General features: G+C 41.6%; 1 protein-coding gene across 1 annotated transcript; it reads right to left on the reverse strand.

Annotated features, from left to right (window-relative positions):
- CAPN8 (calpain 8) lies at nucleotides 1-27,695 on the reverse strand. The gene is made up of 21 exons (XM_042884236.1): nucleotides 27,449-27,695; nucleotides 25,747-25,816; nucleotides 17,990-18,108; nucleotides 17,035-17,168; nucleotides 16,273-16,441; nucleotides 15,369-15,452; nucleotides 14,664-14,749; nucleotides 13,293-13,367; nucleotides 12,141-12,301; nucleotides 11,232-11,407; nucleotides 9,303-9,314; nucleotides 7,390-7,601; nucleotides 6,603-6,639; nucleotides 6,069-6,134; nucleotides 5,120-5,177; nucleotides 4,448-4,512; nucleotides 3,453-3,521; nucleotides 2,358-2,436; nucleotides 1,351-1,467; nucleotides 709-767; nucleotides 1-63 (listed from the first exon to the last, which is right to left on the reverse strand). The coding sequence occupies exons 1-21, from the start codon at nucleotides 27,683-27,685 to the stop codon at nucleotides 1-3; spliced, it is 2,148 nt and encodes a 715-aa protein (XP_042740170.1). The 5' UTR covers nucleotides 27,686-27,695.
- Between the last annotated feature and the right edge of the window lie 123 nt (nucleotides 27,696-27,818).

Here is a 27,818-nt window from a genome sequence, read left to right on the forward strand (position 1 = left end):
TCAGACGTTGCAAGCAGGGCCTCTTTTGAGGCATGACCTATTCTCCAGGGTAAGCTGCATGGTCTTTCAAAAACAGTAGATTTAGCAGTGTATACTTTCAGATAGATTTAACTATCTGTGACTGAAGGTCACAGGGCCTCCTAGCCATCTTCCTCCCTTTGAGCCAGTCTTCAGCAGTAAGGACTAATTGGATGGACCTCTTGGGGCCCCTTCCAGCTCTGTTTCCTGAGATATATTTGTATCCTGAAAGGGGAAGGCTCAAGCTGATTGCTTCTATTAGTTTCAACAGGAGAAATTTGCATTAAAAACAATAGGGAAAAAAAGGAGACCTGGCATCTAGAAAGGTCTCTTCTAATTCTGGCATGTTGTTTAGTTCATTCTCTGCCAGAAAAGAACATTTTCCTGCTGTGTGTTTTCTAATGAAATGACCACTACCTCCAAAAGTAGGCAGTGAAACTCACTGTGTAAGCATCTTCTCAAGAAACCTTAGGTATTTTGAATATATCTTTACTTTTTACTCATATTAGATAAATATTCATTTTACTAATTTGGACATGCCTTATGAGCTGACGATCTGTGCCACAAAAACAAAGTTTTCCTTTGAATCACTGTTGCGTTTACTATTTGTAGGAGTGATTCTAAAGAAAACAATTATGCAGTCCATTACTGTAGCTTAACCACATAGTATGTTAATCTGACCAGCCTCACCTCTGCTAAAGAAAGCCGAACAACTCCACTCTTCTCTTTATCTAGGAGATGAAACACTTCTGCAAAGTAGAAAAGAGTAAAAAAAAAAATAAAATCAGACGTAAACCAGGGAGTTTGGCAAGTCAGACAAAATGTAGAGGGCTGGCCTTTTGCCATGATGTACTGGAAATCTAGACTGGTTCTGTGGGAGCATACTGCAGCTGTTCTTCTTTCCTCTTATGAGTGATTTGTAGGTTGCTTCATGGGGCAGAATAGTTACATCTATAGCAGCAAACTAAGAGTTGGCAGCAGGAGAGCTACAGCATCCAATGCAATAGTATCTGATTTGATATGGTAACAAAGCTGTAAATCGGGCCTGAGTAAGCACCCTAAGGGATAAATGGCACAATTTAGATGGTACAGGTTGGTGGCCAGAGCACTGAACATAGAGCGTAGATAGCTGTAAAGCAGAACAGTACCCTCACACTCTGTGGTCAGACAAAAGGCATTTGCTATTCCTCTTCTGATTTCTCAGACACATTTTTTGTGACATTCTCCCATTTCCAAGCTATCTGCTACATTTATAGTTAAAAGACACCAAATATTTAGTGGCACCCCAACATTTTCAGGAATTCCCCTTGACTCATAAACAGAGGCACTTACTGAAAAGGGTCTCTAAGCGGATCATGCAGGCCACAAAACCATCAAAATCAATGGTCATCTTACTGCAGGCGTAGCGGATGGCAATGCTCTGCTGCACCTGGTTGTTGAGCACAAAACCTGAAGGCATGGGAAGTACACAAATCATTAACACACAGCTGATTACTAAGCCATCTTTCATTTGACTTATCCATGGACTGCTGCACCTGGCAGAGCCAGGCGAAGGATGAAAGATGCTTCCTCCCAAAAGATCTACTGGATTCCATCGCCCACCTCTGCTGTGGGTCTCTTCCAAAATGCATTGCTCTGGGTGAAGAGAGGCATGAAGTTCTCCCATAGCATTTTGTCAAACTGCATATTTCTCATTGTTTTGCAACACAAGCAATCCTATATTCCCCAGATAAATCCCTAATTAGCAAGTCTTGGTGCTGCAGCTGAAAAACAGCAATTGCAGTAGAGCCAATTTCTCATGTGACATACTGGCCTGTATTCAGGTCCATGTCAGTGCTACTTCTGCCTCTGGATCATTCACATAGACTCCACCAAAAAGAAGAGAAATTAAAAAACAATGCTCCCATAGGTAGGCTGACAAGCACTGTTCCAAAAGTGAATAGCACACAGCAGACTGGATCTGGTTGGGGAATCAGTTTTGCACCTTCTCCACTGTAGAGATCAGTGGTAGAAGGAAATGCAGGAAAATGAAGGTTTGGACAGAACTCTGAAGGGAAACAATTAGATTAGGAAATAGTGAGGACAGAAATACAGCAAGTAATAATGAGATGGATAAGCAATAACCACGGCATGGACAATAATGTTAGTGTTTCTGCACACAGAACAGATGAGTTTTGATGTATATAACAGCATAAAGGACTACCAGGACAGGAGAACAGCACTTGCAATGCTCTGATTTAGGAGATCTGTGGGAACCAAAGCTGTGAAAAGTCCCTACTGGACTCCTGGTGCTTTTTAGTGGAGAACTGCACCAGCCCAATGGCAACCCCAAGGCTCACCTGCCTCGCTGAGAGCATTTCTCATCTCATGGGAGTCAATGGTACCTGAGTAGTCTCTGTCCACCTTCCTGTAGATTGCCTGCAGCAGAGGAAAGAGGGAATGTAGGAACTCTTAAGTTACGGGCACACAACCTACAACCTCAGGATTCTGATGGCTGGGATACACTGTCCCTAGCAGCCAAAGCTCTTTGAAATATTAATGAGCAAGGGAAGTCTTTCAAGTAGCTACTGGCAAGCAGGGCAGACTGGGAAATTCCTATGGGCTGGCAGCTTGCCTGCTTCCATGTCACATGGTGGCAGACGGGCCATTGAGGAAAATATCCTATCACTTGGCAAACACTGCAACAGATAAAGTCCATTTTTCTCAATATTTCAGACAAGATGACAGATGCTTCCTACTGCCAGCAGGTTTATTATCCAGAATTTGAAATCACCCAGACCTACAGCACAGACTAGAATCGGCTCTCAGGGCTGCCATGCCAACAGCAGCTCCAGAATGGAGAAGAGCTCTCCTCATGGACCTCTGGGACAGATGCTCTGAGTTGACCAGCATCAATCAGGGTAGCAGCAGACTTCCATGAAAGGGATGTTATCGAACAAAGCAGGTACAGATTTGACCTTACTTTAGACTGCTTGATTCTGGATGAACTTTATGGGATATTATATATTCTGTCAGAAAAAAAAAATTCAGCATGACTATAGAACTTAATAATACAAAGACAGGTTTTTGATAGGTCCTAAAAATATGTTTCTTCTGCATGCTGTTGTTCAGGTGGCAAAGTAGCATACCTCAGCAGTGAAGAAACGAGCTCATTTAAGCTTTAATACAACAGGCAGCAGAGAGAGCTGCCTTTGCCAACAACAGAAAGGAGTTAATCTGGTTTTCTGGGTTTTGCAAATTATGGGAACGGTGGGGTTAAGATGAAGGAGGATCTGTTTGTGCCCTTGTAGATCAGAGATATTTCTTTGGCCCCGGAACAAACTCCAACTATACAAGAAGGAAATCTTCCACGTGTACCTTAACCCCTCACATATCTCTGGATCTTTACTTGAGAACTGTGAGAGAAGGAGTGACAGTCAGAAATATTACATTACCAAATACATCTGAATCTTCATCCAAAGTGTCTTGAATTCTATAAGCCCCAAGGAGCCAGTCCCATTAGTCTTGGAATGTTAAGTAATGATTCAAACATCAGGATTCCTCTATCCTTACCAAAACTGGAGAGCAACCAGTGACTAAAAATAGCTCAGTACAATCTTGATGCAACATAACTTTTCATTCATAATACATCTCCATCTCACACAGACATGCCCACAGCTTTATTTTTGCTAAATGTATGCCAAGAATTTCCAGGATATCTGCAGTCTTGAGGAACAGTATATGGGATTGCTAAATACATTATTTTTTGCAGTTAAGAGCAGGTCGAATTCTTTTGGGAAAAAAAAAATGACTGGCCTTGTGGTGGACAAGTGTTAGAAACCAGAGGAAGGAACTGTGAGCGAGCACATGCTGTCTCCTCAGCATGACTATGTCATGAGACCAAAAGTAGTGCAACCCTGTCAACATGGCTCTTGGCCCTACTACTTGGCCCTTCCCCATGCATCAAGGTAGTGCTAGCCAGAAGAGCTGACTACTTTCCCTTGGCTATGCAAAGCTCATCAGCTCCCACACGTCCTACAAGTTATACAGAATTGGGAAGGCGCTCCAGTCTGTCTCTGCTGCTTTGACTTCTGTGTTCTATGAGGAGTACCCAATTTAGAGATGGAAGCTGAACTGTGCTGAAAATCTGCCTCTTGCCAAGCATGCTGTGCATGCACTTGAGACTGCACTGGTGGTGTGTCCAGGCAGAACACTCCTGCTCCTCTTACCTGCTATTTTTAGGGGAAGGTTTAAGCAAGGAGAGATATAGAGCAGGTGAGAGATCAGCTGACAATGAAATGATTCAGGTTTCTGCCACTCTAAGCTGATAGAGCAGCTTGGCTGAACTTTATGTGCCAGGACAACAGAAACGTAACCTTAGCCTTATCTCATCAAGAAGTTTTGCAAAGGAGTTCCAGAAACTTTAAAGGTGATGACATCCAAAGGATACATCTAAAAGGCTGATCATCTCCCTGCAAGTGTTAATGTTGAATCCATCACTTCTTATATCCTTTCCTGGACAAAAGAGAAGAAAAAGTCAAAGTCAGAAATACTCCTTAGGCAAAATTCTTTTCTGAAGACCATGCCGGAGTTGCTACTTGCCTTAAAATCTTGCCAGCAAAGCAAATGCTCTGCCAGTTCTTCCACCATTTCCTTCCAGCTGATTAACATGGCTTTTTTAAGGCAGGATTGTTAAAAGGGAACGCTCTGGATTTTGGGAGCGGTGAGCCTCTGTCTGTCTACAGAAGGTATACAGCAAAATAAAAATATTTTCCTACAGTGAAAGCAGATGGAGAGTTCCTGCGACCAGGCTGACCACCAATGGTCTTTCTGAGAGGGCAGAAAGAACATGGTGCCTCTGCAGGACAGTGGCAAGCAGCTCTTGGAAGTGGACTACTTCGTAGCAGAGGTTCAACAAGCCAGGAGAAATTCATCTGGGACAGAACTCATTTTTTCCATCAGCCTTAGCTGACAAAGCTGGGTTTTGTCAGCACAGATCCTACTTGTGTGCTTAGAGATTGATGTGCAGGTGTCAGTCTGGACCAAAGGGCAACTTTATGCCTCATCATTTCATCCCTCACCTCTGAGCTGCATTCAGTGTGAATCAAATTATGGTACTTACTCTTTGCCAAAACCCTATTTAGAATAGTTTGAAGTTCAGTTGCAGTCACTTCACAGTCCTGGACAGAAAACATATTTAAAACGTTAAGATAAAAAGCATTTGAAGCGGACTATATTCATTCACTGTCACCCTACTCTAGGGCAAAATCTTTGATTTTTTTCTAACACTACATTTACCTGCTAACATCACATGAAGGAGATCCTCAGAAACCATGAATATTTCCTAGCATTTCAAGTGGGAAACAAGTGGTTTGTTAGGTGCCATGGGGATGTGGCCCAATAAAAGTTAACTTTTTATCAGATTTGACTGAGCGGGCTCATTGCTCTTGTTCCTTTTTCAGCTGAAAAGATTCAGGAAAGCATTTGAGATTTTTTAGGCTTATGGATACTGCAGTCAAACAATCCTAAAATTCCCATCTCAGAACTCACAAATGCTTTTCTAACTAACAAGATGTTTTCCCCCCCGACTGCCACTGGCCACCTGTTCATTAAGAGCACATCTGAAGAGGCAGCCACAGGCTGGCACAGCAGCTTTTGTAGATATAAAAATACAGTAACAGAGAGAAAGTTCAGCCATAGCTTTCTGATTCCTGGGGCTTCTAAACAAAAAGGAAGCAATTGAACAAATAGCCAATTGTCGGAATTATATGCTAACTCCACAGGCAATTTATTTCACCATGGAATAATATTTTCATAGTTCCTACTCCCATCACCCATATTTTCAAAGTCATTCCATACCCAGTACTGCTGTGTGAACAAATCACATTTTGCACCAATAAGAGGAAAAATGTAGTAGAACTATTCTATTGAATTGAAGCAGTGAGTTAATAAGAGGGGAGAACTGCCTGTTTTTTGAAGACCAGACAGAAGGAGGAATTGGCAGGCCAAATATTTGCATAATCATAACAGCCAGAGGTCCCATTTTTTTCCTTTCATTTTAATCCACTTACCTCTCCAGAGAGCTTTTGAAATAGAGTCTTGAACTCATCATCTATATCTTTGTTATCAACATGAGGCTAGAGGAAAGAGATGACCAAGATTGTGGTTTACAATATGGTTCTTAAAAGGAGGACATGGATATCATAAAGGAGCTTAACAATGCATCCATTGTTAGAGAAAGGGAAAAAGAGAGCTTGCTCTACATAAATATTGAGACAGAAGCATTACTTAAATCCTTAGATCACTCAGTGCCCTCCCCATCTTCCACCTATACTGGATGGAAGGCCAGTTTCATGTTTTACGACAAGTCTGGGTGTGTTCAGTTTTTGTGCCACGTGAGCCCAGGTACATGAAAATACATGTGAAGCTAAACCATAGAGGCAAGTGAAGAATCTCTGTAATCAAACTCCATTTTTCCTGAGCACAAAGTACATAATAGGTGTTTACCTACCATGATCTCAGCCCAAAAATCTCACATCTGTTTTTCCCCATTATGCTTAAGAAAAGTCTATTACAAAAGAAGTCTGTCCAGTTTAGGTGCTTACCTCATATGGTTTTGCCGCCACCATATCACCAATCATCCTAAGAAAAAAAGACAAACAAATAAATGAAATAACCAGAAATTGTGACTCTACTTCTTGCACTTCAATTCATCAGGAAAACAGACTTTTCTGATATAAAGTGTTACTAAATGCACAGAACAAGTATCCATGTTCCCTGTTTCTGATGTTTCCCATCCCTCCTCTGTCTGTCCAACTTTGCTAATATTTTCTTTGGGAAACCCAGCCTTGTTGTTGTTGTCTGGTATCCAGACTCCTGGTTTCATTTAGTGGCTGCTGCTGATACAGTCTTTTATAAAACTATCATTTTACTTTCATAGAATCATAGAATTGCCTGGGATGGAAAGGACCTCAAAGCTCATCTAGTTTCAACCCCCCTGCCACGGGCAGGGTTGCCAACCACTAGTCCAGGCTGCCCAGAGCCACATGCAGCCTGGCCTTAAATGCATCCAGGGATGGGGCATCCGCAGCCTCCTTGGGCAACCTGTTCCAGTGCATCAGAACCTTTCTTCGCATCCTTTAATTGTGGGAACTTCCGCTACATCTCATAGACATGAGGGATCTAGTTACCACTTCAGTACTTGCCAGAGGCCACTTGAAGAGCCAGGTCTTTGTAACATGGATGTGTGTGCCACATATTGTAGACTGTGGAAGAAAACAGGTCCTAGAAATCAGCCTATTTTGCTGATAAATTGCCAGTAGATAGAGCACAGACCTTTACCTTTATGGGTCTCATCAGCAGAAGAGAAAGCTTTAGATAGAAGATACTCACTGAGTTTTAACCTTTTTCTCAGAAAAAACTCGAAGGCAGAACTCTCCATTTTTGTAAGGCTCAAATGTGGATGGCACAATGAGGTACTCTCCCTTGGGCAGTCTAATGCGGCTGGAGACTTCACGCAGGTTGATGTAAGTCTCAGACCGGGCTACAGGTTGGTTCCTTGTGAAGAAAGCACGGTTCAGATGAATGTCTTTGTTATTTTCCAGCTGTCGGAAACATGTTTTTGTTAGAAACCTTTTGACAGTTCATTGGCAAGTCAGCCATCCTATTTAAATTTCTGTGCTTAAAATACATCTCAAGTTTTTCTTAGCACAAAATGATAAATCTGTGAGTGATAGTGTAAGAGGTAACCACCAGGGTTATGTCATGTGAAACAGTCAGGCAGGTAATTAGAAGGAGAAAATACCCTTCTCTCTATATATTATCTTTTCACATGCCTCTTTACAATGGGTGGTACAGAATAACTAAAAAGAGTATAATGTGTACTCAAATCTGGTCAAACTATTACCTACTCGAGTTGTCCATGTAATGAATATTTTTTGCTCTCATAGGCTGCTCATGAACAAATTTGAATTTCAAAATGCCTTTCAGCAATTGATGGTATGAGGTAGACTTCCTAATTGCACAGGAGTTACAGTTTCTGATTTCTTTAGACACACAGAAGAGAACAGCAAACAGAACAAAATAGTATCAGAAGGGTAGGACTTGCAGAGCCAAATTAGATGATTAAACCAATTTCTGTTAGTTATACTAAAGGTGTTCCTTTGGAATATGGCAAAAATTGTACTTAATTTTTCTGTAATACCAATATGTTATTAAGTGTGAAATGTGGTATAGCTCATAAAACAAAATACTGATATAACAGAAACAGCAGTGTATGAATAACATCTCTTCTTTAAATCTCCTTTTTGTGACTTCTGCTTCATAGAGCTATCTTTCAAAAATTATGATTCAGTGATCCACAGTAATTGCTAAATAGTTGACACAGGGTGTAGAACATTGGATGCAGATAAGATTTTTCTCTAAGATCAGAACATATAATGATGTTATCAAAAGCCTTAAAATAATTCAGTATTTTTGTCATAAACTGTAGAATAAAATGCTTTTTTCCCCTGCTTCATTTAAAAGATAAGATTAGATTTGTTATTTATCCAACCACCCTGTCCTTTCTCCCCATCTATCTTAAGCTAGGATTAGACTGCAAAGATTAAGACGTCAGATCCCATATCTTTTTCAACATATAAAGCTCATTTTCCCTTTGCATCTGCAAGGCTGTTAAAAGAACACAGTTAATTGCTACAGGACCACACATTCATTGACTGAGGGAGAAGGGCTGAAAAGCATAGGAAAAATTGGCAGTGCAGAGTGTCGGACCTCAGTAATGACTATAGGCTATTCCTACTACCAGACACCCCTGGGGTCTCTTTCTTTAAGAATGAAATTATCTTTAACTTGTTATTGACATCTAGGAGGATTTGGGAAGGTTGAGCTGTTTGTTGGTTGGTTTTTTTTTTTTTTTCATTGCCAGAAGCCCCAGCTCAGAACTAGAAAAGGAATGGACCCACAGAGTCTGGCATTTCTTCTAAAAAATATTAGCTACATTTTTTAAGTTTTAGAGTGCAGAGACTCTGCCTACACCTGTACTAAACAAACAAATTTTTACTTCTGTTGTACAAAATAAGTGGGAGTCAACTTTCAAGAGGTATAAATGAGATCAGGATTAGGATTCAAATGTCTGTAATAAAGCTCCGTGCCCCAGTCCCTTGGAAACGGTTATTTAGAACATGAGATTGTCATCCAGTGAAAAAGAAGAGCTGTTGTTAGCAAGAAGCAAATCCTCCTGGTAGCTAGACTGGCACAAGAATTGCCCATCTGGAAGGAAGAATTGTTCAGCAACGATTGCATACCTCCTGTGGAATCTGAAAGCAAAAGAAAGAGCTGATGTCAAAGGGCTGCTACATAGGCTTTTCTATTATTAGACAGAAAGAGTCAGATAAACTCTCCTTCGAACACTGTTTTCATTCCCACTTACTACACACCTTGTAGTATTGGTTACCATGAAGATCTAGCTTGATCTAGAGTAGTACCAAAAGAAAAATGGGACCTTCCTCCAGAGGAATCTACACAATAGAATTGCTTTTCTCCAGATTTGGTGGTGTGAATGATACTATCAGTTGGAAATATTTCAGTAAGCTTTAAAATGTTCAGCCAGGAAAGTCAGCAGGTTGGTTCTGCTATTTTGCTAAATGAAAATGAGCAGACCTAAGATCTACCAACCTGCTGTTATTGGAATGCTGATTAAAATACAAGGCTGCTGTCACCAGCAAGAAGCTTAAGGATGACTGGGATGTTGTAAGGCACCTAAAATAAGTAGCAAAATTCAATGTTTGGCCCTTTCTATGTTAACTAAATACGTGCGTTTGTACCTCTGAATATAAGGTAGCTTTTTCAAGATCAAATAGTGTTCTCAGGAAATACAGATTCCAGTGAAAGCCAAACAGACTGTGCTCAAAAGGCCCAGAAAAGCTGTTTAAAATATCACCCCTACAATGCTTCCAGACTGCATGAGATGGTCCTTTGGGTCTTGTTTATTTTATCCAACACAGTAGAAGCTCAGTGATGAGATACACAACTTAAAAAAGCTTTGCAAGACAGGCAGGGCTGGGCACGCTCATTTTTACCTTGTACAATACAGAGAACTGCTATGTCCTTGGCCACAGCATCAACTGCAGTGATATAAATCTACAGCAGTTCATGACCTGAGAACTTGGATCATAGCTGTGTGCCTACAAGAGATGATTTAGCAGCCATTTCTTTAAAAAGAAAAGCCTCATCTTGTTAAAAGTCACCAAGCCTACTCTACTCTGAAAAAGATCACAGAGGAGGCAGGTGGGATGAAATAGATATAAAGCAAAAATGCACTGCTATCTTCTACAGGGTTGTTTTCGGAGATATGAGTGGACAAACATCCTTCATGCACAAATCCTGGGAGACAAGTAGGCTGGGGTTCTTGACAGTCAACAACAACTTAGAAAAGTACAAGGTAAGAACCAAAAGTATATACAAACACTTCAGCCCTAGGGAAAATCCTTCCTAGTTTTGAACCATCCCTCACAAGATATATTAACAAAAGCCAGTGATTCCCATCTGCTCACACCTATGATAGCTGATAATCTTCATCCAGAGAAATCTAGACAGCACTGAATTGCTTTTCTCCAAATATGACATTGAGAAGCATAATACTGGTTGGAAATTCTTGTATTTGCTTTTCTGCCCTTACACCACAAAAGTCAGAGACAGCACTACAGACTTTTTCCCTACGTTATATCTGTGGAGACAGACGCAATACTGGGAAAATAAGAAAAATAATCTTTAAAAAAGACCAAAAAAAAACCCCAAAGCTGAATCAGAACAATAACAACAGTAACAGTGTAGACAATGAATCAAAACAATTATCAAATAAAAGGGGAAAAAATAAAGAAAATGACTACTGAGCACTGATGATAGGCTGTAATCAGAACCACTTATCTGGAATTGCCAGGCACCCTGATCCTGTCCCCATTCAGATTTTGAAAGAGAAGGCTCCCATTGAGCCTGTTGCTAAATTAATTGCCTCCAGTTTTACACCATTTTCCTGTTAAAATAAGACAAATACTGAGCTAATTTTTTCTGAATCTTCCCATATTACGTTGTTCAGGAAGAGATGAGAGAAGCTTTTCAGCCATCTTGCAAAACCTAGCTCTTACTGAAGTGCAGATCAAATGTCAAGACGAACACATGACAGATTTTTGCCAGGGTAACAGTGAATAAAACCTGCAATGAGGAACAAACTGTACCTGGTAGAGTGAATAACCAATACTAAGCAGACCTTCTCCCATTCTCTTCTGTCTCCTGCGGTTCTTCTGCATCAAGCCCACCAATATAGTACAGCATGGCTCATTCAAACCCCCTTCATGATCATCATCTGGTTCATCCAGCCGGATCTTAAACTGGGGATTGATCCAGTACGTTGCTAAAAATCCCCAAGGCAAAACAAGAAGGAGGAGATTTTGTTGTCATTGAAGCCAGAATGGTCGTCACTACAATTACAGAGAAAATCTCTTTGGATGGACATTTGCCTGGAGTTTATTCAAACCTTTCTAGTATGTTACATGGTTTTTTGTGTTTCACAGCTATGCTGTATATCAGTTGGAGCCATAGCAAATCAAAACACTGTGGTATTTCCTATACCACAATAAAATAAAGAGGTGCAAAAATAAAGAGGGAGGAGTTGATACTATTAATTCCAGCCAGTCATTTATCTTCAGGAAATGTCCTTGGCTAAGGTTAGTTTTGATTCAAGAGGACCAAAAATCAGGCAGCCTCTCCAGAGGTTTAACCTGAAAATGAATGTGAGACAACTCTACTACTGATCTATGATACTTTCCTGGCTTACCCAGCCCTTTGGAGAATTATTCCAGTCAGTAGCAAAAGCCATGTAAGTAGGGAAAGTGCACAAAGGGAAAAAATAAAAAGAATGTGGCCATGAATTAACTGCTCAGTGGGCTGATTATCGCTGACAAGCAAATGAGTGTAAATTAGGTCTTGGCTTAGGCTGCCAAACTTTGGCTTGCTCTCTGAACCACACAGAGAGATCTGTACCTCCAAACCCTTCCCAATTATGGCCACCCACAGTTCAAAAAAAGCAGTTATTCTTGTGGTTTTGTTGTTTATTTCACCAAATGGCCACTTGGCTGGGTCTCCACCTGGGTAGTTCTGGCAACCTCCAGCTGTTGAACCCCGTATCCACTGTCCATTGAACATGGTCAGGTCCCATTTGTTGACCTGGTTGCTTGTCAGTGTGTCAGGAGTCAGATTGCAGATCTCCAGGCGGGTGAATTGCCTTTGAAAATCAGAAAATGCCATCCTAGAACACAAAAGATCATGGTTAATTCATCAGCCCATAACAGTCAGAGCAACTGCATGTGGGTGCCTCTCCCAATGAGGAAGAAAATGTTGGTACGACAGAGCTGCCCAAAGCTTCATTTAATTGAACTCTGAGTCTTAGGACCGGCTTTGGGGAAGCAAAATTTCCCACTCCCTGAATGAGCTGTATTTCACGAAGACAACTGTTCTCAAATGCTGTTACATGTTACAGGCTCAGTGGCACCATTTTCTGTCATCCTCAGTCATGATCAATCCCTCATGGATTGTGCTTTCTAAGTAAACTCAATAAAATTGGTGTACCAAAACATGCAGCAAAATGCTATTAAGTGGGAGCAGGAATTGATCCTCGGGAAAGAGTCACTGCAGAAAAATAATCTCAGTTTGGTATATTGATTTAAAACTTTTCTTGATGTTTATTTTTACCACTTCCAGTAGCCATGTCTGAATAACAGACCTTGATCACTTCATGCTGCAAGCAGAGGTCTGTTCTCAGCCCTCACCGCTTTATGCCCCACACAGCTGATTGTTCTGAAAGATGGCAGGCATTTTTCTTTCTGTTCTAGGACACAGTGACATGTGTTCAGCACTGATCCGCACAATCACCCAGCTTACACAGTCTTTCCATCAGGTTTGGGTAAACAGATTCTTCCCCTGTTGACAATCTAAAGTTTTTCACTAGTGTGTAGCATTCAGGCAAAAAACAAGTCTCAAAATATAAAGCATATGAGGTTCATTCTTGCCACATCATTAATTTTATTGCCATCTGGTCTCTATATTTTGAGTAAGCACTGAGTTATTCAAGCTCTAATAAAAGGTAATATTTAAATGGGAAGGAAAATAAACAAGAGGCTAACCACCTACATGAATTAACTCAGTGCTATCAGTTTCTCTCCATCCAACTGAAAGGACTGCTTAAAAACCATATTTGCACATACAATACCCAAAAGATTGCGCTGATTAATGATGCTCACCAAAATTCTCCATCATCTACTTGCTTATCCAGAGCCTGTTTTTGTTTGGGATCAATATAATTCCATTCAGGAGCACTGCAGACAAAGCACAAAAGCAACCTGCTCAGTTGTATTTCATTCTGCAATGAGGTCAGACAGTGAGCTTCTGTCTTCAGTCACAGATGACAAACTTCTATGTATTTCTACAACCACTAGACCTTCTGCCCCTTCCTTCAGCCACACAGGGCTGGAATAAGACTGCAACCAAAACTGCAACAAATAAACCTTGAACAGAGGTGGCAGAAAATACAAATACTGCAGGCTGTCTGGACTGAGTAGCATGCAGCCCAAAAACAGGAAGAACTTCACAGTTATCAGAACTATAGAGAAGCCTGATATTCTCCCTAGGGAAATGACATAAACTCTGCTGCTGGGGTCATCAAAAATATGAAAGCAAAAAGGCAGAATTAGAACAAAATCCTGCAAAAAGCAGCATTGCTTCAGTCCCACTCCAGTGTCACTGTGCAGCACGCCAGATTCTGACTTCATCTGCTTCCATGTGGCTGTGCAGTTTGCTACCTGTTTCAGTAGGGTTATCCCATGGTAAAACAAGTGCAGCAAGACCAGGATATGGTATGTGGGGACAGAGAAATGTTATCTTAGGCATGAGCAAAGCAGCTCTGATAAAGATGGGAATAATTACAACATCTAACCATATTTTCTATATCAGCACCAGTACTATGGTCAAGAAAGGAACCTGAGATCTCAAAAAAGTCCTCGCTAAAGACATATCAAGGCCCAAATGAAAGTAAAATACATACTGTTATGAAAATAAAAATAAATGATTTATTGTTACTGCCATTCCTGTGAGATTCCAAGCCCTGACAGCTTCTGATTGCTATTCAAGCTTCTGGTCCTTAGTTGAGTCATCATCTCCTTTTTTTCAGAATTCTCCAGTGTAAATCAAGTACTGGTCAGATTTAGAACTCCAAAACCTCAAAACTGACTTAGAGGTGCAGCAGGGTAGCAATGCAATTGGTTTGCCTGCGCTGCTAAGGTCTTGGTAACGACAATGGGATCTTCTAAGAAAAGTCATCTTGAGAAATGACATGAGTAAAGCTTGCATGGGTTGCAAAGCTTACAACCCACAGTTAAAACATAGCCTGTTCTCTCTTATTAGAAAGCTCCACCTGAGGCAGGGAAGAATGTCCACTGGGCAGAACAGATCAATATGTAGCCTTGCTAACAAATTAATAGTGTTTTATTCCAATGGATTTACCATCTTTCCTAAATGTGCTTTGTGATTTGATTAAACTGCATAATCTCAATTTAATTTTCAAAGGATACCAAAATACATAGAAGAGGGAAAGGCAGGGGCATATAAACACTTACTTATCACTCCACGCTCCAGTCCATTCTACTTCGCCCCAGGGATTTCTAAGCCTCACAAGTTTCTCTGTCTGTCCTCGGTAATAGACCTAAAAGATCAACAACAAACAGAACTTCAGCACTCCCATTACTCCAGTCATCATGGAGCAATTGCTTTTCAGCAAGGATAAAACATGATTTGTACTTGAGTGATGCAGTCCATTACAATTTCCAATAGCTAAGAGACACCTAGATGTCTTGCACTCTTATTTTTACATTATCCTGTGCCACCAAGTGAGCCATCAGCTGCAACTCTCACCATTTCATATAATGAAAGCAACCTGCAAGGAAAAACATCAGCTATAGAACAGCAGAATGTCTTCATCCTCAAAAGACATTGCACAACAGAGCAAGGTTGGAAAGAGATTATTTAGCACAGAAATCTCTATAACAATTCCAGTTCAGAGAAGTGAATATCTAGGGCAAGTTCGGCAGGTGAGTTTGATGGAGCTCTTCACTAAAGAGGCTTTGAGTCCTTTTCCATTTGAGCTGATTGGCAAAGCATACACTTCCGTAACATGTGGCACAAGAACGTGCAACATTTTTATTTGGTCAATCACAGAAAGACATCAAAAATCTGAAGGCGCTGCAGTGTTGCAAGTCGTTTTGTGTAATGGCAGCTATAAAAACTTCAGCTAAGCTGGACAAGCTGACGAGAGGCTGGCTTACCTCTTCTGCCCCAGTGACAGAATAAGCATGTCCCTTCACCAGCTTCAGACTTGTGATTGCTTCTATTTCTGCTGCATGAGTTATCTGAGGCAAGAAAAATATACCAAATTAGGGCTACATATTGTGTATGGATACATCTCTCACAAGCAGATTAATATGGGAGAAGACATCCAAGGTGATAATGCATAATGAATATTAATACTCCCAATGCAAAGTAAATTAAATAGAGGTGAGAACTGTGGCAAGAGTTCACCTCCAGAACTTCCTGCCTCAAATATACAGTCCTTGCACAGCAGAGACTCAAGAATGTACCATGAAATTTAAATCTAGAGCCAATTTCTAGCTCAGGTAACAGACCCAGTCACCTGCAGAGATGTGCTCACGTCAACTCAGCTCCAACCTGCCTTGGTTGAACTAGGATTTGAAATGAGATTATAGGGCAGGATGTAAAAGGTATGGAGTTTCCAAAACATATACAGACTCGTCAGTAACATAGGAGATCTTGTATGATAGGTGTCAATGATTTTTAATTGAAAACAAAGTCAAAATCAGAGTACAGTCTACAACAAAGTACCTCAAATGGTTTGTGTCTAACAGCTCAGTGTCTGGAGCTGACATTACACATCATTTGAATGAGGAAAGATACCGAGAGAATGAGAATGGGGTTCAGGAAGACCTGTCCCAAGCTCATGGCTCTAAGCACTTCAACAGACTGTCTTGTAAAAAGAGAGCTGGTTATTTAGAGCCTCGTCCAACATTTGTACAACTGAAATCAATAAAAGTCTCACACTGACTGTAATTTGCTTTTAATCCAGACCTTCACACCTATCCCTACATGAATCCAAGTATGATATTGACAAAAGCCTGGAGGAGCAAAGAAAGTAAAGCAATGGCAGCTTCTTACATCAATGGAACAGCCGAGCAGTGAGCCAGCCCTCAGAGCCTTCTGGATGATTTGGTACAGGTTTGCTGGAGCCCTCCGCAGGTCATAGGATTCAGAGATGCCTCCAGTAAAATCCTCGAACCCCTCTATAGTGGACCCTCCAGCTAGAGCCTCATAGGAACCATTCAGCCTGCAGGAGAGATGACAGAGCTGTGTGAGGCCATCTCCACTTGCAAGGATAGAACCATAGAAGCCTTAGAGTTGAAAAAGACTCTTAAATGTCATCTTGTCCAATTTCCCTGCAACAAACAGGAACATCTACAGCAGATCAGGTTGCTCAGAGCCCCATTCAGCCTGACCCTGAGTATCTCCAGGAACAGGGCACCAGCCACCACTCAGGGCAACCTGTGCTAGTGCCTTACTACCCTCATTCTGAAAGACTTCTCCCTTATAGCCAAACTAAATTTACCCTCTTTAAGTTCAAAACCATTTCTCCTTGTCTTATCACCACAAACTCTTGAATCTGTCCCCTTCTTTCCTGTAGCAGCCCTTTAAATATTGAAAGGAAAGCATGTGTGCTGCAGAAGTAAGGGATTATAATGTAATATCTATTGGTACATCTGATCATCATCGCGACCTGGGGCCCCTTGAAACAGAAGCTTGGCAATATCTTGTCTAGACATGTGAAAAGAAATGGTGGAACAGACGATGCCTTCAAGTGATGTATCTAATACCCACCACTTCTGCACACCCAGGAGCACTGCCTCCCATCTAACCACATACTTGGCGTAGGCTTTCTCCAGCAGGGCGCTCCAGAATTCATTGCCTTCCTCTGAATGCACAAAGAGTAGTTCACCATTCTTGGTGGGCAGCCGGTCGTCTACCACCACGTCCACCCACTCCCCGTACTGCCAGAACTAATGAGAAGAAGAGAGGAAGAGATGGTCAGGGCTGGTGTGCACACTGTGGCTCTACACTACTATCTTCCTCTGCTGTGTCACTGAGGCAAATTCTTCCCAGTCCTGTGAAATGCTGAGTAGGCTCCTTAACACTGTCAAGGAGTTGCTGATAGGTAACATTAGCAGCAGGTAACGTTCTTGCACATAACACGTGTTCTGTTCTCCATGCATAGCTTACATGATGGAGGGACCAGAAAGCTAGTGAGTATACAGAAAACCTGAAAGTCCACTTATCTTGTTTACTATCTTTTGAAAAAAAAATCATGCCACTGTAAAAATGCTGCAAGGAGAAATCACCCAAAAGAGGAAGAACTTGGTAATGCCAGTCTTTTCTGAAAATACTGGGAAATGTATGAGTTGTTAATCTATGTTATAATGTTAATAATCATTTTTGCCTGGGCACTTAAAGCGTTTACTCTAGAATTTGTTGCAGCCATGGAGAGAAAGAAAAGAGAATAATTCAGATGACATCCTCTCTTCTGAGCTGAGCAGGAGTATGCAGGGAAAAATACAGATCATGGCCTGAACAGGCAACTACTCTGTGAGAAAGAGCTTTTGTTAGCTTGGGAACACAAGTAAACTGCCTCTACCTGCTGCATGTAGAAGAAACTGGTTTGTGAAAAACTGCTGTAAACTCTGTTCTGCTTTTTTTCCCTCCATCAATGTCACTTACATGTTGTAATTATTAATACTCAGCTTGTGGGGGGAAAAATAAGCTGCTTTCAGATAAATACTGTGGTTTTCCTCTTTTGTTTTCAATACCCTGATCAGACAGTTACCTGAAAATGAAAGATCCCAGCATAGTCCTCCTGGAAACTCTGAGCCTCGGGAACAACGCGGTGCAGAACATCTGGATTCAAAGTCAGAGATGCAATGGCAGCCAGGAGCCAGCAGTCACCTGCAAACACACATGATCCACAGTGGAGAAGTTTTTAATAAATTTATTATATTTATAATATTTATATTTATTATATTTATAATAATATTTATTAATAAATAGTGTCTTGTTGAGCTGATTCCTACACCAATATATCACGCCCCCACATAGATCAGAGCACCAGCATAAAGTGCAGCAAAGTCCTGCTGGATTCAATGTTGGTTCAGCAATTCATTCTTGTTGTGATGTTTCTCCTTTGCTCATTTTCCACTCACCCAGACCACATAGGCATTGCAGGGCCCCTGTCAAGCTGATCGCAGTGGTAATTTTAATGGCGTAACTTGAGCTTTACTCTTTTGATTTTTTAATGAAGCTCTGAAAGCAGGCTGTTTTAGCAGAGATTTTTAATACCTTCAGGAGACCAAGAGCAGAGCCAAGAAAAAGGAAATTTGGGTTTGTGGGTTGCAAAGCCTGGCTGAGCAGCACAGAGTTAATGACTTGTGCTACCTCAGCTAGACCCAAGCCAACGCACCTGGGAGAAGCAAAGGCTTATGTATATATATATATATACATATATATATACATATACATATATACATATATATATGTGTATATATATATATATATATGCATATATATATATATGCATGCATGTATGTAGGTATATATACTTTAGCCCTTTCTTTGAAGGTCTGGACTTGAACCAGCTCTTAGGATTATTACTTCAGCTCTACTTATGAGTCAGATGGAAACAGAAGTGCAGTGGGATGTGTGGGAGCACGTGAGCCTTTTCTTTGGCTCACTGCTTGTCCTGGAAATGAGATTTATCCTGGGATAAAAAAATCCTGGGAGATTTACTGGAGGCTGAGTATCTTACAGCTGTTTGCTGAGTATCTTGCTTGTTGTGTTGGGTAGGTGAAAGCCTTCACTTGCTGATGGGAAACTCAAAGACTCATGGATTTCTTAGTGCGTATTCTTATCACAAAGAGTAGGAAGCACTTCTGTGGGTTCAGTGTTAATTTCTGAGGTCTGCTCTAAGCTTGGAAAACAAAATTTCTCCAAGGGCACTAAAACTGCCCTGGTTCCTCGCAGGTTGTCTGTGCCAGGACACAGGGTTTTTTGGGTAAATGCACATACTGCAGAATAAACTGGCACAATAACTCTTACTTTACTGCAAGTAAACTAGTGGAGAAACCAAGCAAGTTTAATCTGTATCATGAATTAATATCTTAAAGTGAGGATTAGCTCTTCGTATTGACTTGGGCTCTTTGTTTCAGTACCACAATTACTATAACTCTAAAGATGATATTCTAGAACTTGCCCGGTGCTGGAAAGTACCCAGGTGCCTCCCATGAGCTGAACCAGAAGCAGCTGCTCCCAATCAGACAGAGGCTTGAGAAAAACCTGTGAAGTTCCCTCCTATAATGACCTGTAGCCACCTGAGCTGGCCAATTTGATAGAGGTGCAAAACCCTGATCCAACCAACAGGCAGGCATTTCCAATGGGAAATGTAGCATTAGTAGGTAAAGGCTCCACAGCCTTCCCCAACACTGCCCTGTGCCATCCTGGCTGCCACACTCAGGAAGTAACATTTAAGTTGGAAAGGGGGTAGTAACTGTCTGATCAGGGTATTGAGAATAAAAGAGGAAAACCATGAGGGGTTACTTGCTTGTCCCAGTCACCTGCATTCCTATCAGAAGAGGTTAAAAAACTTGTGCTACTCCTCCTATACAAGCAAAGTTTGAAGAGGAACTGTGAGAAAAGAGAAATGCTACTTTGGGGAGAAAATAAAATGAAAAAAAAAAAAAAAAAAAAAAAAAAAGAAAGAAAGAAAAAAAGAGGAAGGCTAAATCAGAATAAAAGTGTCATGAAGTGGAATTTGTAAAATGTGACTGCTGTGCATATAGAAAAGTCCAATAGCATCAGCATCTAAAATGACTATGACCAAAACACTTTTGACATTCATTTTCACCTCAATTACCTCAAAAATTATTTTGCTTTCAGTAGGAGAGGACTCAGTTCACTGGCTTGGAAGGCTTCTGCTAGCCTTAGGTACCCACATATAAAATAAATAAAACTGGGAGAGTGCAGGGTTGGGGAGAGGGTTGAAAGGATTGAACAACTTCCTCTCCCAAGGAAACAGATGTAGGGAGAAAAGAAATGAAACAAAGAATATTCCAACCTGCTTTGTACCCACTTGTCTGACGCCTTTATTGGTATACAGCTGTGTGCTTTATGCAGTTTTAATTTCTACTTTTCCCTGCAGTTGTAGAAATACCATAGTAAGTCTGAGGAATGGGGTTAGGCCAACAGACCTCATTTTTCCCACTTCCCCAAGCTTCTTTTTCTGCACAGAAGGTTGCTCCCAAGTAGGTGGCAGAGCAGGATTCCCGGTGCCCCGTTGTGTCCCCTCTGCCCCAGTGAGACAAGAGGAGCTCTGTAGCAGAAAGTTACTGCTTTTCCAAAATGTAACATCTGGAAGGGTTTCTTCTTCCTGGTTACAATCTTTACAGCTGGTGGAAGGGAAACTGCTGTGGGCTTTGCTGTGGAGGGTATAAGTTTGATGCAAAATTAAACTAAAGAGTCAGTGAAATGAGAGGGGTTTCTTTAAATCTGTTATTTGCTTCTCTGACTCAGAACTGAACAATTTCAGAATCTCATCCCTGAGATGGCAAATGCAGCATGAAATCCTTTACAGCTTTCTTACAGTAAGAATTAACTTCCTAGCATCTGAGAGGTTGAAAGGCATTGGCACTTCTTCCTGCCACAAACACACCATGCAATCTGGCTTCCAGGGGAGCATTAGGGGCAAGCTGACCTGGGAAGAATTCTATTGGAAGAGTTGTAGTTGGGAACATAGCCTTAAAACCTGCTTTGCCTGCCCTGAGCAATGCAAAGTCCTATCTCTAAGCTTTACTCAGGGGCCTAATACCTTCTGCTAAGACTGTGGCAGAACAGCTGTTAACTGTGACCCCTGAAGGGAATCAGCTGGGAATTAGCTGCTGTGCCGTAACTTGGTGAAACAGGAAGGTTTGCATGGGATGTTCAGGTAGGTGGTTTGGAACTGAATTATACACAAGCAACGCGTTACATTCAGGTTCCTGTGATGCTGGCTTTAACACAAATTAAAGAGAATAGAAGAAGCTGTCCATAAAGAGCAACCAAGATGAAACCTAAATTGCACAAACTGCTTCTTCTCATACACCTCAGTGGAATTCCAGCTTATTAGTAAGTTTTCTCAGCCCTTCTCAATGGATTCCTAGGTTTTTTGTTGTCTGGTGTTTTTGTTGTTAAGTACAAGGTTCCATTAAGTGCTGTTTGTTTTTTTTTTTTTCCCTCTCCAAAGTTCAACTTAGTTTTGCTGACAGCAGCTTTAATAGTTCTGTTTGCAGCTGTACAACATCCCCAGAAAGGCAGCTGATATAGGACCACAAAAGCCTGTCCTGATACAGCTACAGGTTATCAGTTTTCAGATTGTGAGGAAAGCATTTCATTCCCTCCCTAAAAAGTGAATTTTGGAAGGGAGAAAAGATAAGGCCAACTGGCCAGTGAATTAAATATGTAATTAGAATTTATTTCCAATGCAATTATAGTCAGAAAAATGATAGTATCAAAAAGCATTTTTGCTCACAGCATATACTTGAAGTTGTACCCTTTTGGCCACCTCATCATTTAGCCCTATGAGGGCACATACACTGCTTTCTGCTCAGTCTCATATTTTGTGAACATAAGTTTCGGATAAGTGCCAATTACACTGTTTACTGCTGCTACTGCTGAATGTGCTAAAAAGAAACCAACCTGATCCCTGGATCCAAAGCCATCTGTAATGCTTATAAAGTCCAATCTTACTTAATTTGAAGTAATTATGACCTTGAGTTTGTGGTGAAGAAGTTGAACTTGAAAATTAGCAGTGCATGTGTTATATGTATGCAATTACATACACACAAACACATGCATATCCTGCTTAGAAACATCACTTTGAGTGTTAGGGTACTTGAACTAGAACCTCTTCTTGCTCACATGTGCACTGCATTGCCTCTGTTCTCAGCACCGTAAAGGTGCTTTGTGGTTTACAGACAACCAAGCCACTGCACTGGACACTGAATCCTTGCTGGTCTGGGAGTTGTGCAACTCCTCTGCATTGAAGTTTACCCAAGTACACTGCAAGCATAGGAGCCATTAACATTAATGTGGAATTTGATTAGTTTTGGTTGCTGCAGAGCAGCACTTGGTTTCTGTTTAGCTACTATCACAGCATCCACACTCAGAGCATTTGCACTCATCATTGAGTTACTGATAGAGTAAGTTAAGCCAACAGTCAAGGTGCCTGTTTCCAAGATCTAACAGACAGCACAGGAGCATTTCTGGGGTGAATGTTTTCTGGCTTGCTGCTGATTCATCAATGCCAGGTTTCAGATTGGTCTCCAGTCTGCCTGTTACCTTCTCAATCTGCTTGAGAGATATGACACATACAAGGCACCTGTGAGGGATCCTCAGCTGGAGTAGTGCCTTGGTGGCAGCCATGTTGGCTACACAGGACCTACGCTGGCAGCCCAGACATGTTCTAAGACTTCAGAACAAGAGCTGCCCTGTGAATGTAACTGGTCCAGATTTGGAAAACTATTAAATGAAGAGGCTTTTGTTAAGTTAAATTTATGCCACTTCCTTCTCAAGGCCTTCTGCAAACAGATCTGTGGTTAACTTATTCACATAGCTGCAAGGAAACTTCATAAGTCACCTCTAATAATGAAGTCTGTGAGCGCATTTCAAGTTGCTACTAGGCAATCAAAAACCTATGGTTCAAAGTACGCTTAAAATATTTCAGGTCTTTCAAGTTTCCATCAAACTTCCCAAGCTGATATTCATCTAGCCTATGCTGTTGTCAAAGAAATAAGTTTAATGGAGTGAGACTGACTCTGGGTTTTCTTGTTCCTTTTGTTCACATAAACCCAGACCTGCAGTGTTATTTTTAAAAGAAAAGGAACATGTCTCAGAAAATTATTAAGAGTAGGCTCTATTTCCCTAAAGGACTTGTTAACAGGTCACATACGAGGCTTATGTAAATATGTAATCAGGGTCTGTTTCAATAGAAGGGTTTCACATGACAGCTTTAATAACAACTACTTTGATATTCAAGGTATTGGATCAAATACCAAGAAAAAAAAAAAAAAAAAGCATAGCGTGCCTCTGAGATGTAAAGCAAACACCTGAGCATTAAGTTCAGACTGAGGTAAGCCCCACACCTCTGTTCTAAAGTTTGTTTTTGTTAAGGGTCAGCAGGCAGAAGTGATTGCCTTTCAGAAACAAAGGGGGGGCTCTATTTGTTCCCTCATTGCTTTTTCTGCCTTTGTGAGAATATGATCTCTTAAAATGGTTTTACTCCTTTTTAGAGACAAAAAGAAGCTCATAACAAAAGCAGAATCAGATTATGGGGCTTTTTGTCCAGGTTTGGGGGGGGTATATTTCAGGACACATGCTTGGGCTCCAGCAGCCAGCCCCCTCCCCCACTTTGGTCCAGACCCATTGCCACCACTATTTGGTGGGATTGGTACTGCCTTGTGAAATGAAAATCCATTTAGCACAAAGGGCTGGAAATCCACAGAGTCATTCAGGATGTGATGGAAAAAGAGTCTGAGTATTTGCATCCGGTTTATGGGCTTAAGACAAATAAGCATAGAATCATTAAGGTTGGAAAAGACCTCCAAGATTATATAGCCCAACTGCTGACCAATCAATCCACAACCATGCCCATCAAACCATGTCCCTAAACACCATGTCTACACATTTACTGAACTCCAGAAGTGGTGACTCCACCACCTCCCTGGGCAGCCTAAGAGCAGATTCTTCTATCTTATAAGCTGTCAAGGTTTTACTTCAGGTGAACGGTTGTCATGGAAATTTTTTATGCTATTATAGAAACTTTCTGAATTGAAAGTGACAAGAAATGTCACTTTTATTACTTATCTGAACAATTCTTCTAAAATACAGTAAATGATTCCCTGTACTCTGCTCTGACATCCACCAAATAAATATCCTGGTGCGGATATATGATTGGGCATCTTATTTCTAGCAGCTGGAATATAGACCCATGCACCAAGGAATTTCTTAGTGATCACTTTAATAGTGCCATGTTTACAGGACCAGCACTGGTATTATTTATCACCAGCAAGTTGCAGAAATTGTTTGAATCTCATCTGCAAAGTGGATGAGATAGAAGAGCAGTGAGGTCAGGAGTGCTGCAGTAAGCAGCACAGAAGGGAGACAAGCTGATTTTTCCATGTCTCATCTATCAAATTCTCATTACAAGAGTTTCAGCCTTTTTGCCTCTATATGCAGTCAGGAGAGGCTGCTGCTGCTGCCTTCTGCAGCTGGATCTTATCAGCTGGGTGGGCAGGAAGAGGCCAATGCATTAGCTACCAGAGAGAGGATAAAATCTATTTGCATAGCAGCTTTGCTTAAATGATGGCAAGCACTAGAGAAAAAATGGGTAGAAAAGATGGCTTTACTATGATGGGTCCAGGAGAGAATGACTGCTGTCTGAGACATCCCATCAGCATCAGGCCCCAATTCACAGAGCTGGGCCTCTTTCACTTCACTTTCACTGCCTTTTTCACTGGTGTTTTTCCATACTGTGTCCAATCACTTCTTGCAGCTCTACACTGAATGCCAAACAAACAGAAAGAATATTCAGCAAGAAGGGCTTGGAGAAAGTTGCCTGTGGTGGATTTTTCACTGAGAGCATTGTGAGGTGCTGGCACAGGCTGCCCAGAGCACTTGCGGATGCTCTGTCTCAAGAGGTGTTCAAGGCCACATTGGATGGGGCCCTGGGCAGCCTGGTCTAGTGACTGATATAGGAGCTGACAACCCTGCCTGCAGCAGGGACTTGGAATTAGGTGATCTTTGAAGTCCCTTCCCACACAAGCTATTCTATGATGACCTGAATGAAACACATCAGCTTTGTAGTATATTTTCATGTATTCCTTGTTCCTAACTCAGGGACCATCCCTCTTAGCATGAAATGGCAAGTCACAATCCCAGTCCCTGTGCCTAGCCAGTTCCTACTCCATACCTCGGTGTATGGCAAAAGGTGATTATGATAGTTCCTTCAGGTGGGATACAGACACTACTGAGCAATAATAGGTAATAAAGAAAGAAAATTGACTCACCACTTCCAAAACCAACAACAGCTCAAGAGAAGTGCAATCTCTACCCAGAAAGATACTGCTTCCTTGACTGCTAATCTTTAAATGAGGCTGAGGAGGGGTGGATCCAGGCTCTACCTCTGCTGTTCACACAGTGCATTGCTTGCACCTGAGCTCCGTGGGTTAGGCATGCCTTCTCACCTGGAGCTCAACCATTGGCTCAGGCTGTGACCTGTCAATTCCACTGCACTGGGGGACCAGGTGTTTTCATTTATTTTTTTTTCCTTCATATTTTTATTTTTCTTTAAACTGGGACTAAGTCTTGCTCAGCCTCCTAAGTAAAAATCCTCTATGATCAGGCTAGAGGATAAAACTTTCTCAGTGTCCCTTGACTCTTAGAAGAGACTCTTACTGGGATGAGGAATTTTAATTCAAGCTTCTTGTTTTTCAACAAAAGAAAAAAAAGAAGAAGGGAAAAAAGATGAAGAAAAACAAAATGCAGAAGCGTTGTATTTACCCAGCTCTCCTTGGCAAACATCTGTCCGAGTAGCTCCTCCAACTATGAACTGAGGATTGTCACATAAGTCCTGAAAAGACATGTTTTCAAAGTCACTCTCCCTGGTCTGAAATGTTCTCTTTTTTTGTTAGTTGTTCCAATGGGAAAGTTCAAAAAATATTAAATGTATATAGTTGTATTAAGGAGAAGCTTCCCCTTTCTCCCAGGCATTCTCCCAGGGGCAGCAATGGACATCCTCTAGGGAGACCAAATTCTTGCCTGCTCTCCCGGTAGCTGCCTGTGAGCGTGCCTGTGTCACTGGGCCATGGAGGCAGGGGCAGCCCAGGACTTCTTTATGTGTGCATGAAGAAGAGTCGGACTGTTGATCTCTTTTTGCAGTAGGTGTAAATTTCAGCAAGATACTTTTTGCTTCTGTGATTATCCAGCTGTTGGCTGCCTCACAGCTGTCTTGGTGGACAGGAGGCAGCAGCAGGTTACCTACCACATAGAAAAGTTTGTGTTGTGGGATCTTTTTGTTGTTGTTTTGGTGAGTTTTTTTCCCCTCCGAACTGGTGATTTGTCACAGTACCTGCTGGCTGTCAGCTGCATGTGACATATTACGTGACATGCTACACATTTAGACAGCTGCTTCTTCTGAGCCACTGCCAAGCACCACATACACATTTCTCACAACTGCATTTCTAGCTCTTCCTCTTCTTGGAGCATGTCATAAGTTGATGGTGCTATTTTCCAGAGACATACAAAACTCATGGGATTTCACAGTTCTTGCTGCAGAAGTGCCCATTAAGGTGCTGTTTGACCACTGGGCTTGCAAGAGTTGAAACTTGGAGTTACTGAATCAGTAAAATTCTTTTTCTATCTTTTTTGGGTAGGTAGGGAGAAAAAAAAAATAGGCTTTAAATTTTTCCCTCTTGTTGCCTTCCCCGCATCAGACAAAGGTTATTTGTGTTTTTTCTTCTTCTTTTCCTCCATTTTTTCCTTCCTCTTCTATTTCAGAACCATTAAGGTCGGGAAAGACCTCTATCAGGTCCAACCACTGATCCATCACCACCTTCATGTTCCAGGGAGAGGTAAAATAACGGAGGAAGAGCAAAACACATACAGAAATCAACAACTGAAAAATGAAAGGATAGGAAAATCTTTGAAGCTGTGATTGATTTATATATTTTGATTTTAAGACTTTCAGTGCCTTTTTTTGTTTTTTGCTTATTTTTTTCTGATGAAAATGACTATTTTTAACGAAAGGCCATTTGCAGGATGTGTATATTTGAGAGATGACCATTCCAGTCAGGTGCTTCTCAGCTGTTGCAGGTAGAGGAAAGCAAAGCAGAGGGTTTATGGAAGTGTTAGCTTAGTTCCCTGAGGTACCCAGTGGAAGGACCATGGATGGACACCTTCACAGGCAATGGTTGGTGCCATTGGGTACCCTATGCTGCACATGGAGAGTTTTTGTCCTTCTCGGACTGTACCCTGAACAGGAATCTCTGGTGAGCTGGGATAGAAAGGGAGGAATCCAATTCCCAATAGTCAGTTATAGGATTCTGTGCTTTAAGAAGAGCTTAGGTAAGGCAGGGTAGAATCAAAAGTGAACGAAACATAAAGGAATAGCAGGCATTCAGCATCACTCTTTTGGCATGGATGTGCTCAGGTGAATGCTAACCACCCAGACCCAGTCAAGCATGCCATGACACAGCACTCTTACCGTGGGCCGCTTCCAGACTATTCCCTGGGTTTTGAAGGAGTAAGGTCCCAGGTCCTGGTATCCCAGTGCAGACGGGCAGGCAGGGAACTCCTCATCCTTGAATAGAGTCCCAGTCTGAAGGCACTTCTGCTTCAGTGCCTCGTAGTCCTGGCCCAAGTAGCTGAGGGCCTGCCTGCAGGAACCCAGCCCCTCAGCAGCCGCTCGCTCTTGGCACAGCCTAGCTGCCAGCCCAGCCATACTGCCTCCGTCTGTGGGGCCGGAGGAGGTGTATGGAGCAGGTAACCAGGGTGGAGCCTGAGGGGTGGAGGCTCTACAAGTGCAAATATGTACCTGAGACAGCAGGCGACCAGCCTGTGAGTGCGGGCAATGT

The sequence above is a fragment of the Lagopus leucura genome, unplaced genomic scaffold (genome assembly GCF_019238085.1).
Source record: "Lagopus leucura isolate 7727_CA_CO unplaced genomic scaffold, USGS_WTPT01 Super-Scaffold_73, whole genome shotgun sequence".
NCBI classification, from domain to species: Eukaryota; Metazoa; Chordata; class Aves; order Galliformes; family Phasianidae; genus Lagopus; species Lagopus leucura.

Coding starts and splice junctions, on each gene's coding strand:
- CAPN8 (XM_042884236.1), bottom strand. CDS start 27,685: ATGGCTGGGCTGGCAGCTAGGCTGTGCCAAGAGCGAGCGGCTGCTGAG. Junction 5,178..6,068: donor TTCAAAAGCTCTCTGGAGAG/GTAAGTGGATTA, acceptor TTTTCTGTCCAG/GACTGTGAAGTGACTGCAAC. Junction 64..708: donor TTCGGCTTTCTTTAGCAGAG/GTGAGGCTGGTC, acceptor TGTTTTTGAAAG/ACCATGCAGCTTACCCTGGA.